General features: G+C 43.7%; 1 protein-coding gene across 1 annotated transcript in view; it reads left to right on the top strand.

The window, feature by feature from the left end:
* The window catches only part of LOC104391464 (neurotrypsin-like), a 15,055-nt gene continuing 4,398 nt past the window's right edge, over positions 1 to 10,657 (top strand). Inside the window, exons 1-10 of the mRNA XM_010000764.1 lie at positions 1 to 72; positions 2,173 to 2,218; positions 3,555 to 3,791; positions 5,197 to 5,320; positions 6,016 to 6,191; positions 6,609 to 6,756; positions 7,538 to 7,716; positions 8,128 to 8,269; positions 9,361 to 9,563; positions 10,466 to 10,607. Coding sequence (XP_009999066.1) covers positions 1 to 72; positions 2,173 to 2,218; positions 3,555 to 3,791; positions 5,197 to 5,320; positions 6,016 to 6,191; positions 6,609 to 6,756; positions 7,538 to 7,716; positions 8,128 to 8,269; positions 9,361 to 9,563; positions 10,466 to 10,607 — 1,469 coding nt within the window. The remainder of the gene's footprint in view (positions 73 to 2,172; positions 2,219 to 3,554; positions 3,792 to 5,196; positions 5,321 to 6,015; positions 6,192 to 6,608; positions 6,757 to 7,537; positions 7,717 to 8,127; positions 8,270 to 9,360; positions 9,564 to 10,465; positions 10,608 to 10,657) is intronic.

The raw sequence follows: 10,657 nt of genomic DNA, 5'->3' as shown, positions 1-10,657 counted from the left end.
ATGGAGATCCCGAAAGTACTTGGGGTCCTGGTAGAGCTCTTGAGTCTGTTATCCTGTCTCAGTTGCATGGAGGTAAGAAATTGTTATTCTTCCATCTGCTTGTAAGAAGTCATGGCTTTCAATATCTACACTGTAAGGTGATCTTTTTATTACTTGAATATGTTTTCCAAAGCACATAGGCAGGTGTGGACTTTGGGAAAGGTTGGGAGCTTGGGGAGGGATTTATTTCATCATGCATATGAAAGTCAGGAAAGGAAACAAAGCAGGAAAGTGATGCAGAAGGGCTTGCAGATGCTTTGGCTCAGGTTTCCTATGTTTCTTAAGCAGTGCAGCGACCCTAGCAAGAAAGATCCTTTGTTTCTGTTCTTTGCTGATTGACTGATACCCCTGTTGCTGTTGTGGACAAATTATTTGTGGACGAATTATTTATAGCCACACAGACCTGGGACAGTGCTGCAGCACAGGCTATTTGCACTAAAATTTGGTGGTGGTGATGGTCAATGTTGGGGGATGTTGGAAACTGCTACAGGAACTGGCAACAACGAATATTTCATTAGAAGGAAAGAATATTACTTGGACTGCAGTTCTTTTGTTTATGGTCCACCTCCAAGAAGAGCAGGTTCAGGCTTTCATATGTAGCCTGTTATTAGCCCAACCCATCCCTTTATCCGCTGCAGGTTTATGTGTGTGCATCTGCACACTAAAAGCTGGGAGTTGGAGGACTTGGATTATGGCTCAGTCACCTGTTTGATGCAGTCACAGAAGCATAGATTAGCTCACTTTCTTCTCTTTGCAAAGAGCTTTGAGATTCTCAGATAAGTTCACAGACTATTGCGTGGGCTTGCAACAGCCTGATACAATACAGATAGATGGATTTCTGGCTGAAAAGGTTTTTTTCAGTTAAATGCAGTTTTATCTATGTGTGCTCTTGTGCATACAAACCTGAGATCTGAGCTGCTGTTTCTGAACCTTGTCAGGAATTCACATTCAATGTGCAGTGTCACATTCTGACTTCTGGAGGGTGATGCTGGAACTTGACCATGGTTGTCATCACTTGCTGAATCATATTCATAAGCTTGATTTGAAAATGACATCTGCTATGAGTAGGTGTCATTCTCATCAGGTATCTATGGGAACTATCTCTACTTATTCCAGAGGTGGATTTGGTTTAATTCCAAGTTTTACTCTTCCCCTTTTCCAGGAAGAGGTGAAGCTGAGAGAAGCAAAATTACTGCATTTTGAAGAAAAACAGAACCATTTCCAATAGCTAGTATTGTTTATATGGACCCCACTGCTCTGTAAATTACAGCTTCTTCATATAAAAGTATTAGAAATGTTAATTAAAAAGTATTTAGAAATTAAACTACAAGGAGCTAGCAGAAGCATGCTAGCTTTTCACTCTGGCCCCGTGAAGATCTTGCACCTGCCTGCACACCATGTAATGATGTTGAGTGGAGATCCCTATCTCTCAGTCAGCAGTCAAGTTATAACCATCAAATAAACTGCCTATAAGAGGAAATGCAGTTTTGGGGACAGATAAGATGCTGAAATTCTAAGGGCTTTGTTTCGTATTTTTTGGTTTTAGCTATTTAATCCCATTTTATATAATAATGCCATAGGTCATATCATATTCTCATGCATTAGAAACAAAATCCTCCGAAAAACATGTTGAATTTTCTTCATTAGGTGTTGCCCACTTTGTACATGATTGTTTAGTACTGTTTTAACCGGGATTCCTGGGGGCATCATCCCGTCATGTAGATATATTTCTTGTTTGTATGTTTGCAGCTGTGGCCATAGATAGTTTGCCCTATAAATGGAGAGAAAATGAATGGTTATTAATTATGTTTCTAACTGTTAACAATTATTGTCTTCTAGCTTTTACTTCCATAGGCATCTCTCTCAGGTTATTCATTGTATTGGAAAAGAACAAGCAGAGCTCTGTAACGTAGTGCTTAGATCAAGGATAAATCTCTGGAGCCAGTAATTATCCATTTTGTTAGTGGACAAAGCTGTGATTGGATTTGAAGAGCAGCAATGGGAGAGCAGGGAAGAGGCTGGTTACTAGGGTGTGTTTGCCTGAAGCAGCAAAAGGCCAAGCTTCTTCTAGGACATGCCTGTGTTTATTTCATCGGATAATAATCTCTGCTTTTGCTCTGTTTCTTTTCCCAGGCTTTCCTGGGATCCCAGCCCAACCAAAACCATTTGCAGAGTGCAGGTAAGAACAAGAAGTTATTAATTCAGTCATCGAGCAGATTCTTTACAGCAGTGGTGATCTGAGACTGTAGGTATGATGAGCCACTGCTGCCTGGCATTCATTCTTCCTTCCTGTCACTTGTTCAGTTTTTTTCTCCTGCCTCAATGTCAGTTTATCTCCTTCCCCAAAATGATCAAACCACTTTCTTCTTCTCTAATACTTTTTCAGTTCCCTACTCCTCCCAGGTGTTCTTTTACTTTCATCTCTTTCTCTGCCTCAGTCTTTTTTGCACACTCACTTTTCCTCCACTCTAATAACTACAGAATCCTGAAACGTCCCTCTCCCAGGGTCCCTGTTGATGCAAAGTGCACAGTGTGTTTTCCAGACACCTCCCTGTAGCTGCTTCTCATTTTTGTACCTTGCCATTAACCTTCAGCTCTCACCCACCCCTGTTGGCAGGGGCTAGAATAAAAATGGCACGAGGCAAAGTTTCTTTGTACCCTTGCTGTTTGCCCTATGTGTCTCTATGGCAGAAGGGTTTTCTGAAAGTATTGGCTTATTTTTTTTATTCAGCAACTAGAGCTACAACTGTTATCTCTTGAGTCTGCTCTTCTCCTATTACGCACTCTAAAAAGCCCACCCTCACAGACAATCTGGTTCTGGTTCTCTTTCTTATTTCGGGGTCATGAATGGAGAGTTTTTTTCTTTTTAAAAGATCTTATTAAATTAATTTTTGGGATTTCTTTGCATTAAATGTTTAACATGGGTACTGGCCTGGAACGTTGGCACCTGCACTTTCCTCCTAAGTAGGTTTCCTTTCCTGTGCATTGGCCAAGTTCAGGTCAGCCAGGTGATATGCTAATGTGTATAGGGAACATACATACAATGAAATATAACTTCATTTCTCAACTTGCTGCTTTATAGAATCACATTATAGCCAATTTCAAATTCTTCTCAGTTTCCACCAATTTAGACAATCTTCTAAAGAGCTTAGGATCAAATACAACAGTATCTTACTCAGGTGCCAAAGCAGATGGGGGAGGAAGTGGAGGAGTGTGTGCCAGGCTCAAGAGTAATTGTAATAGGAACCTGTTCAAATTGTCCACATTTGCACTTAGTTAACACATTTCAAAGATCTATCTGGGCAGTTTGACTTTCAGATAAATTTGGATAGGTAGTGCATATTATAAACACTCTATGAGCAGCTGTCTTGAAGAGTGATAGAATTGAAGCCAAGCAAGTAGCAATCAAGACTGTAGACACAGGAGGTGTTTCAGATCAGTTCTATCTCCCACGTTGTCTGAGCCTCAGCGTGTGATGTGTAACATGATGCTAACAGCTCCCTTCCTGTGCCCAGTGTCCAACGTGTGTGGTATCGGACCTCTTGGGTATTACAACGGCTCACTGGCAGTCACTGAGGCTGGGGCAGAGTGCCTCAACTGGACAGAGTTCCCTGATTATGTTCAGCAGTACCCAGACCGTGGCCTGGGGGACCACAACCACTGCAGGAACCCAGATGGGGGAACTACACCCTGGTGCTTCTACCGGCTTGCATCAGGGGCCATCGGCTGGGCTAACTGCGACTGTAACCAAGGTAAGGGCTGCTGTGTGCCTCTGCCAGCACCCAGTCTGCACTGCTGCAGGGGGCCCAGCCCAGAGATGTGTGCTGCAGAGAATTGCAAGCAGCAGGTGTGGGACACCCAGTAAAAGAAGCACAGTACAATAGCTGTCCTGAGTTGTCAAAATAATTAGGACTAGAGGCTAGCCTGTGTGGGAGAATCATAGAATGATTTGGGTTGGAAGGGACCTTTAAAGGTCATCTGTTCCAACCCCTCTGCAGTGAGCAGAGAGGAACATCTGTGTGTAGTAGGGGTTGGATTTAAGCCCATGTAGCCATAATGCCTTGTATAGAGGTTTTATTCTCATACAAGGAGACTTTATTTTTTTACTGTTAATTTATGCCACTTGGAAAATGGTTTAAGTTATGTGGAAAACAACCCACTCCTGCTTGGTAAGTGTCTGTATCAGAGCTCTCCTGATGTAAGTGGAGCAGTTCAAATACAACAAGGAAAAATCTTCTGTGGCTAGATTTGTAAATCTTCCGTGGCAAGGTAGGTCACAGGCTTGCTTTAAAATTCCTCGCAGTGCTGACACAGACTACTGCTAACTTTGAAGCATGCAAGAGAGCTGAGCTCTCTCAGTGCACCAACTTCAGTGAAACTTTCTTGAAAGTGTTTTGTTTGTTCTCCTGTTTTCTGACTGTCCTTGCTTTTCCCACATTTTGCAGGACAGATGAAGTACCACTTTAAAAAATGACATGACAAAGTCTTTTCCTTTGTCAGTGCAAGTGCCTTCAAAGGTGGCTTCATTAAAGTGAAAGATACAAACATATTTGTGCTGTTTGCCTGCATCAAGGTACTACAGAGAGAAGGTGTATCCTTCTCCCAATACATGACTGAGCTGAGATGTGCTTTCTAAACAGTGATATATATCTGTGGCACAGTGGGAATTGAAAGGATATCTACATTGGCACTTGTTTTTCTCAGAGAAATTAAAGAGTATTCACCTGCTCTCATTGAGCATCTAGGTATAGCAACAGTGATGCTCATAGGTGAGGTGCTCAGTGGAAAATAAATCAGTGGAGTGCCAGAAGGAATTTGAGAGCCTGCCATTTCCATATGTCTTTTCAAGGTAACATGTAAAATCATCCCCATTTCACAGAAGGAGAATCTAGGAGCTGTGGCAGAAGCCATGTTTCCTGCCAGTATTACCATGGCTTTAGAAAGGACATAACACCAGCCAATCCTCCCAAGCAGCCATTGCTGGGATGAGGGAGGTGTCACATCCTGCACTACTTCATACAAGTCACTTTAGTGGGAACACCAGCAAAACAGGGATGACAAAAGCCAAGTGCAATTCAAATTCAAGACTTGCTGGTCTGAAACCTCCATCAGAAAACAGCAGCTTTTATTTATTTTATTTTTTTCCCTTTTTGGAAGGTGCTGTGCGGTTGGCTGAAGATAGCAGTGTGGAGCTGTACTTCATTGGAGTCTGGGGCGCCATCTGTGCTGACCACTGGACTGACTGGGATGCCAGTGTTGTCTGCAGGCAGCTAGGTCTCAGGTGGGAACCTCTCAGTCTGGTTGCTAGAATTACATGCTCATGTAGACTTTGAAAGAACAGCCTCTGAGGTTACAATCCCTCTGGCATAGTGTATTGGCTGGTGGACAGCAGTTTGTTTTGTGGGATTATTTCCCAAGTACCGGGGTCCTTTTCTACAGTTTTCTTTCTGTGGCTATGCCCAACCCCAATCAGCATTCCCAAGAACATTTAAAAGCTGTAGTTTCTACTTGGTGCTCCAGGCTGCAGTGAGTAAGCTGTGACATTCTATCCCCTTTTTAGTATTACCAGCTGGAGTTACTAATAGAAATTTTGAGAGTGTGAAGCCTTCTTGGGAATCTGGGATTTGGACGTTCAAAATTCCAAATAGTAAGGGGATAAGGAACACAGAGGAGGAAGAAGGTGAGTCAGATATTTGGATGTTCAAACCTGTTAACGGGTTTGCTCATCACTCTCAAACGATGGTGCCTTTTCTGACCAGATCAACTCCCCTGCAGTAAGCAGAAAGACGGAATGGGTTAGATGATGGAAAGTGCTTTGAGCTTGCTTGTACTTTCCCATTATGCACTCCCTATCAGCCGGGTTCACTGGGATGTGAAATGCCACAGCTAGGCTGGAGAGTCACAAGAACTGAGGGGAAGTTATAAATCAGGAAGCACTACAGCATTTCATGGCTCTGCTGCTTTTTTTTGTACCAGTGAGATCGGCACAGCTTGGAAGAAGAGCCATCCTGGACTGTGGCCTGTTCCCCTGCACCTGCAGTCAGCAAACTGCCATGGGGATGAGGAAGCCCTGCTGCAGTGTGGCTATCGGGAAGCTGTGTCAGGAGCTTGTAAGCAGGGGAGTGCCATGGTAACATGTGTCCCTCCAGAAGGTAAATCTACAGGGAAGGCTTGCTCCCTGTTTCTTGCATCGGTGTCACTGATAAAATCTAAGGTTGTGAAACTGTGGAGAGCAAATTATTGGAGTATGTTCTTCTTTCACCTGCTATACAAGTGGTTATCTCCCTTCCAGTGGAAAATTATCCATCATTTCCCAATCCCAAATATTCAGAGTGGGCATACTTTTATAATCACAGACAGGCAGCAAAGTCCTAGTCACTGCAGCAGCCAGTTAATGAGCAGTTCCTGGACCAGCAGGTCCCCCTGCTGTGGGCTGCGATCATGACTGCTTCTACCGGGGAGTTCAGAGGGGAGGATGTTGTGCAGTGGGACAAGTGCATCACAAGAACTGACTGTGCTTTTTCTCTGTCTTTCTCTGTTGTGCTCTCTTTCACTTTCTTGAAGCACAGGTGTAGGTGCCCCACTACGTTTAGTTGGGGGAAAGGAGAGCTTTGAAGGACGAGTGGAGGTTTACCATGATGGCAAGTGGGGTACCATCTGTGATGACCAGTGGGATGACCGGGATGCTGAAGTAGTTTGTAGACAGCTGGGACTCAGGTAACTTCCCTGCTGTATGTCATGGAGTGGTAACAGATGTAGGCAGAATGAAGAATGTGAGAGCACATCCTTTCACTAGAAAACTAGCCCTTTCTATGGGATGTATAATATAATTTTGAAGCAATCATTCTATAAGGGGATTTTATACTTAATTCCTGGCAGTTTTATGCGTTTATGCTGTGAAAAAAAATGTGTGCATCCCTATATAAAGTTTGTGTTTATCGCTGTTCATTATTTTTGTACACATGTCTTAATGCAAATCTTAGCCTCGCTGATAACTTGTCATGGTGATTTCCATATGTGAACTGCAGTTGTTTACTTAGTTAAGTTTAAACACTTCCAGTTTAACTGGCTGCCCTTTTTCACTCCAGTCAGCAAAGCAAGAGAGCACACCCCGTTCTCCTGTGCGCCATTCAACACTTAACATGGGAGCTGTTGTACACTGAGCATTCTTGAAAATCACATAATTACCAAACTGCTTGCAGTAGATGATTCAAGTTTGAGATCCCTCAAACTTTGGCAGTTTTTTGCCTTTCTCTGAGATTGAAATCTTGTTGTCCTCAGGAGTCACCAGGTGTTTGAACTGTTCATATTGTGGGCATGTTTTTGTTGTGTTGGAAGGTCTTGTTAAAAAACTTGCCAATAAGGTATTTTGGTTAACAGTGGGCAACACCAGTATGTCAGAAATTATCAGATGTTCTATAGGAGAAACCCTGTGCAAGGCAGACTTTGAGGGCACAAGACCTGCCTTACTGAGTGTATGTACCTCTACCATCTGCAGTGGGAATCCGAGAGCCTTGTCATGGGCTCACTACGGGCAGGGATCTGGCCCAATCCTGTTGGATGAAGTAGAGTGCTCAGGCAATGAACTCTCGCTTGACCAGTGCAAGAAGAGTGACTGGGGAAGGCAGAACTGTGACCACATTGAGGATGCTGGAGTCTCATGTGACCCTTTCACAGGTACAGACCTACAGCTCTATGCCAGTCATATATGGCCAGTCTTGTTCCTGTATTACACAACCTGCTCAGCAGATAGCTCCTCTACTTCAGGATCCTGCAGTTTCTATGTATAGCTCCCAGAAGGATTGCCAGATGTGGAGGCAGAAGCAAGCAGCAGAAGGGAATAAATCAGAGCCTGGTTTGGTGGTGTCCCCTTGGCTTTCCACAAGTGGCATGGAAAGGCTGGGGTTGAATCCTGCTCTGACAGATAGGTGTGTTTGAGAAGAATGAATGTTTATTTTTTTAATACCCACAGATATCTGTCTTTGGTGTCTTTCACTCGTGGTCTGAACACAGGCTTCAGCAGTGGGGCACAGGCTGTTTCTTTATTCCTCTGCTGGGTGTTGATCTTCCCTTCTCCCACCCTTGCAGAGGGCAGTGTCAGGCTGGCTGGTGGCCGCAGCCCCAGTGAAGGCAGGGTGGAAGTTTATTACAATGGAGACTGGGGCACAGTATGTGATGATGGCTGGACAGACCTTGGTGCCCAGGTGGTCTGCAGGCAGCTGGGCTTCAGGTAGGATTGAGAGTGTGTGTCGTGTCTGTGCTTCCTGATTTCAGGGATTAGATTCCATGCTGCTTCACTGGATTAGGCTGGACTTTAACCCTTTATTGCTGTCTTTGTTAGGAGAGTTATTCATGTTATACAATATTTTCAGAGAACATCAGTAGGTATCTACATTCTTTCCCAGGGAAAAAAAAAAATTAATCTTTATTATCTCTTGCCTCACCCTGTTTTGAAAGCACATAACAGGCTTGAGACTGTCTTTGTGAACCCCTCAACAAGATCAGAAAGTCCTCTCAATACTCCTTAAATTTGCAAGTATATCAGCTCGGCACTTCCAGCACCTCTGCCCTGTCAGCTAAACGACAACATCCATCTCCTCTGACAGCTAAACACATCAGTTGAACAAAGACTACCAGGGCAAAAAAAGAGTAGTACCAGCAATTTTCATAATGCTTTTATTTCAGTCCGTTGCTGGACTGTTGTCTCACTGGGTAAAATTCTGGGGAAGACTTAAAATCAGATACTCTAGTCTTGGAGCCAGTAAAGCTTTTTGTGGCTTTTTAAATATTATTAGGGTATCCTTGTAAAATTTCATCTTTATAGACTAAAAAACCCCTAAACTTAATTCTTCTCTTTGAGTTCAGCTGCATCCTGTGTTTGTAACCTCTTGTAGTGTCTGAAAGTTTGCTGCCTTCTGCATTTCAATTCCAGGTAGCTGCTTTCTATAGAAGGAAGTAGAATTATTTAAGTGTGGGTTTTTAATGCCTCCTCTGCTAGCTCGTTCCCAAGTTGATATACTTTGTGTCATGTCTATAAAGGAGCCGCTGTGCTCTAGCTCTCTGTGTTGCTCTGACTGTGCCTTTCACCGTACTTTTGAAAATGGACTGGTGTGAGCAGGCTTCCCTGAAAACTGACGCTGGTGAGATGTGCAAGCTGCTAGGCTGCCATCTTGCATATTACTGAGTGGTTTAAGTCCAGAGGCCACAAATACCACAGCTGAGCTCTGTAGAGGAGTTTCACTTTGGGTTTGAGCTTGGGTCCCTCTGTAAGTTTAATGAGTTTTAATTAATCTGATGTTATGTTGTGTTTCCTTCCTGTAGTGGTCCTGCTACTCTGGCCTCTGAAGAGGACTATGCTTCTGGCCAAGGCTTTATCTTACTGGATGATGTGGCTTGTGTGGGGACAGAATTGTCTCTCCTGGACTGTCCCCACAGCAACTGGGGGCAGCATGACTGCTCACACGCTGAGGATGTGGGAGTCCGCTGCTCCCCTGAATGTAACACAGTCATGGATAGCAGCCTGGGTAACTCACCTTGCCTCTTGCTCTGGAGAGCAGGGAAGTGCTTTTTGCTGGTCTGTTCTGTGGAAGCTCTGACAAATGTGGGAGTTATCCCTGTGCTTTCTCAGTGAGGAGACTGTTTTTTGGGGACTCCTAGGAACAATACCTAGCTAGACCTGTATAGAAGCTGGAAGTGCAGAAAATTATGTTGTCAGTCTCTAAAACAAACCTGAGGGGCTTTAGTGTGCCATTGCGTGCTGATGAAATACCTGAGCTCCATGTCTGTGGGTACTTGGGGCCCCCGTAACGACATCCCTTAGGAAACTGATACAGTTACATTAGTGTCACACCTTGCCAAGACCAGAGGACGTCAGATGTGAGGGGCTGTTGTGTGGAAATTTGCACACTCTGGTGTTTATGGCACACTTTTAATTAAAATTGTGAATGTATTTCAAGCTAGCATAATTTCCTGATACTCTCCACTTTCCCTAGTACAAGAGACTTTCCAGTTTGTTAGACAGCATCCAACTTTTTTGTTTTTCCTGGGTGTAGATATCTTCTCTTGCCTAGAATAATGTAACAGTTTTATAATTTAATGGATTTCTTTCCAAGGCATGTTTAAGCTTGTCTACTCTTGGCTCAGGAGTTAATAACTTTCCTTCTGTTCTTATTCTCTTTACTCAGCCTTCATAATATGATCCACTACTGGTTTCCAGAATGTATTAAATAGATTAAAATAGATGTAATCTTCTGATTCAGCACCCAGGTGAAATGAGGGAAATAATCTTCATACAGAAACACTTTTTTTTTTTTTAAGCTTACTGATGTCTGAGATTCTGATAAGATACTGATGTCTCAACCCAAGTTCTGGGCACCTCACACTCTGGTGTTTTTGCTCACCGTGACCCACGTGTTTGCTCCTGCAGGACCTCCTGTGCGGTTGGTGGATGGAGAAAGCGCCAAGGAGGGACGGGTTGAAGTATTCCTGAATGGGCAGTGGGGCAGTGTCTGTGATGAAGGCTGGACAGACAGAGATGCTGCAGTTGTTTGCAGGCAACTGGGATTCAGGTAAGACATCTGGTACATCCATCTTACAGATAGAAGCACCTCTCAGCAGG

The sequence above is a fragment of the Chaetura pelagica genome, unplaced genomic scaffold (genome assembly GCF_000747805.2).
Source record: "Chaetura pelagica isolate M959 unplaced genomic scaffold, ChaPel_1.0 scaffold166, whole genome shotgun sequence".
Taxonomy (NCBI): domain Eukaryota; kingdom Metazoa; phylum Chordata; class Aves; order Apodiformes; family Apodidae; genus Chaetura; species Chaetura pelagica.
This window is presented reverse-complemented; position numbering and strand designations above follow the sequence as displayed.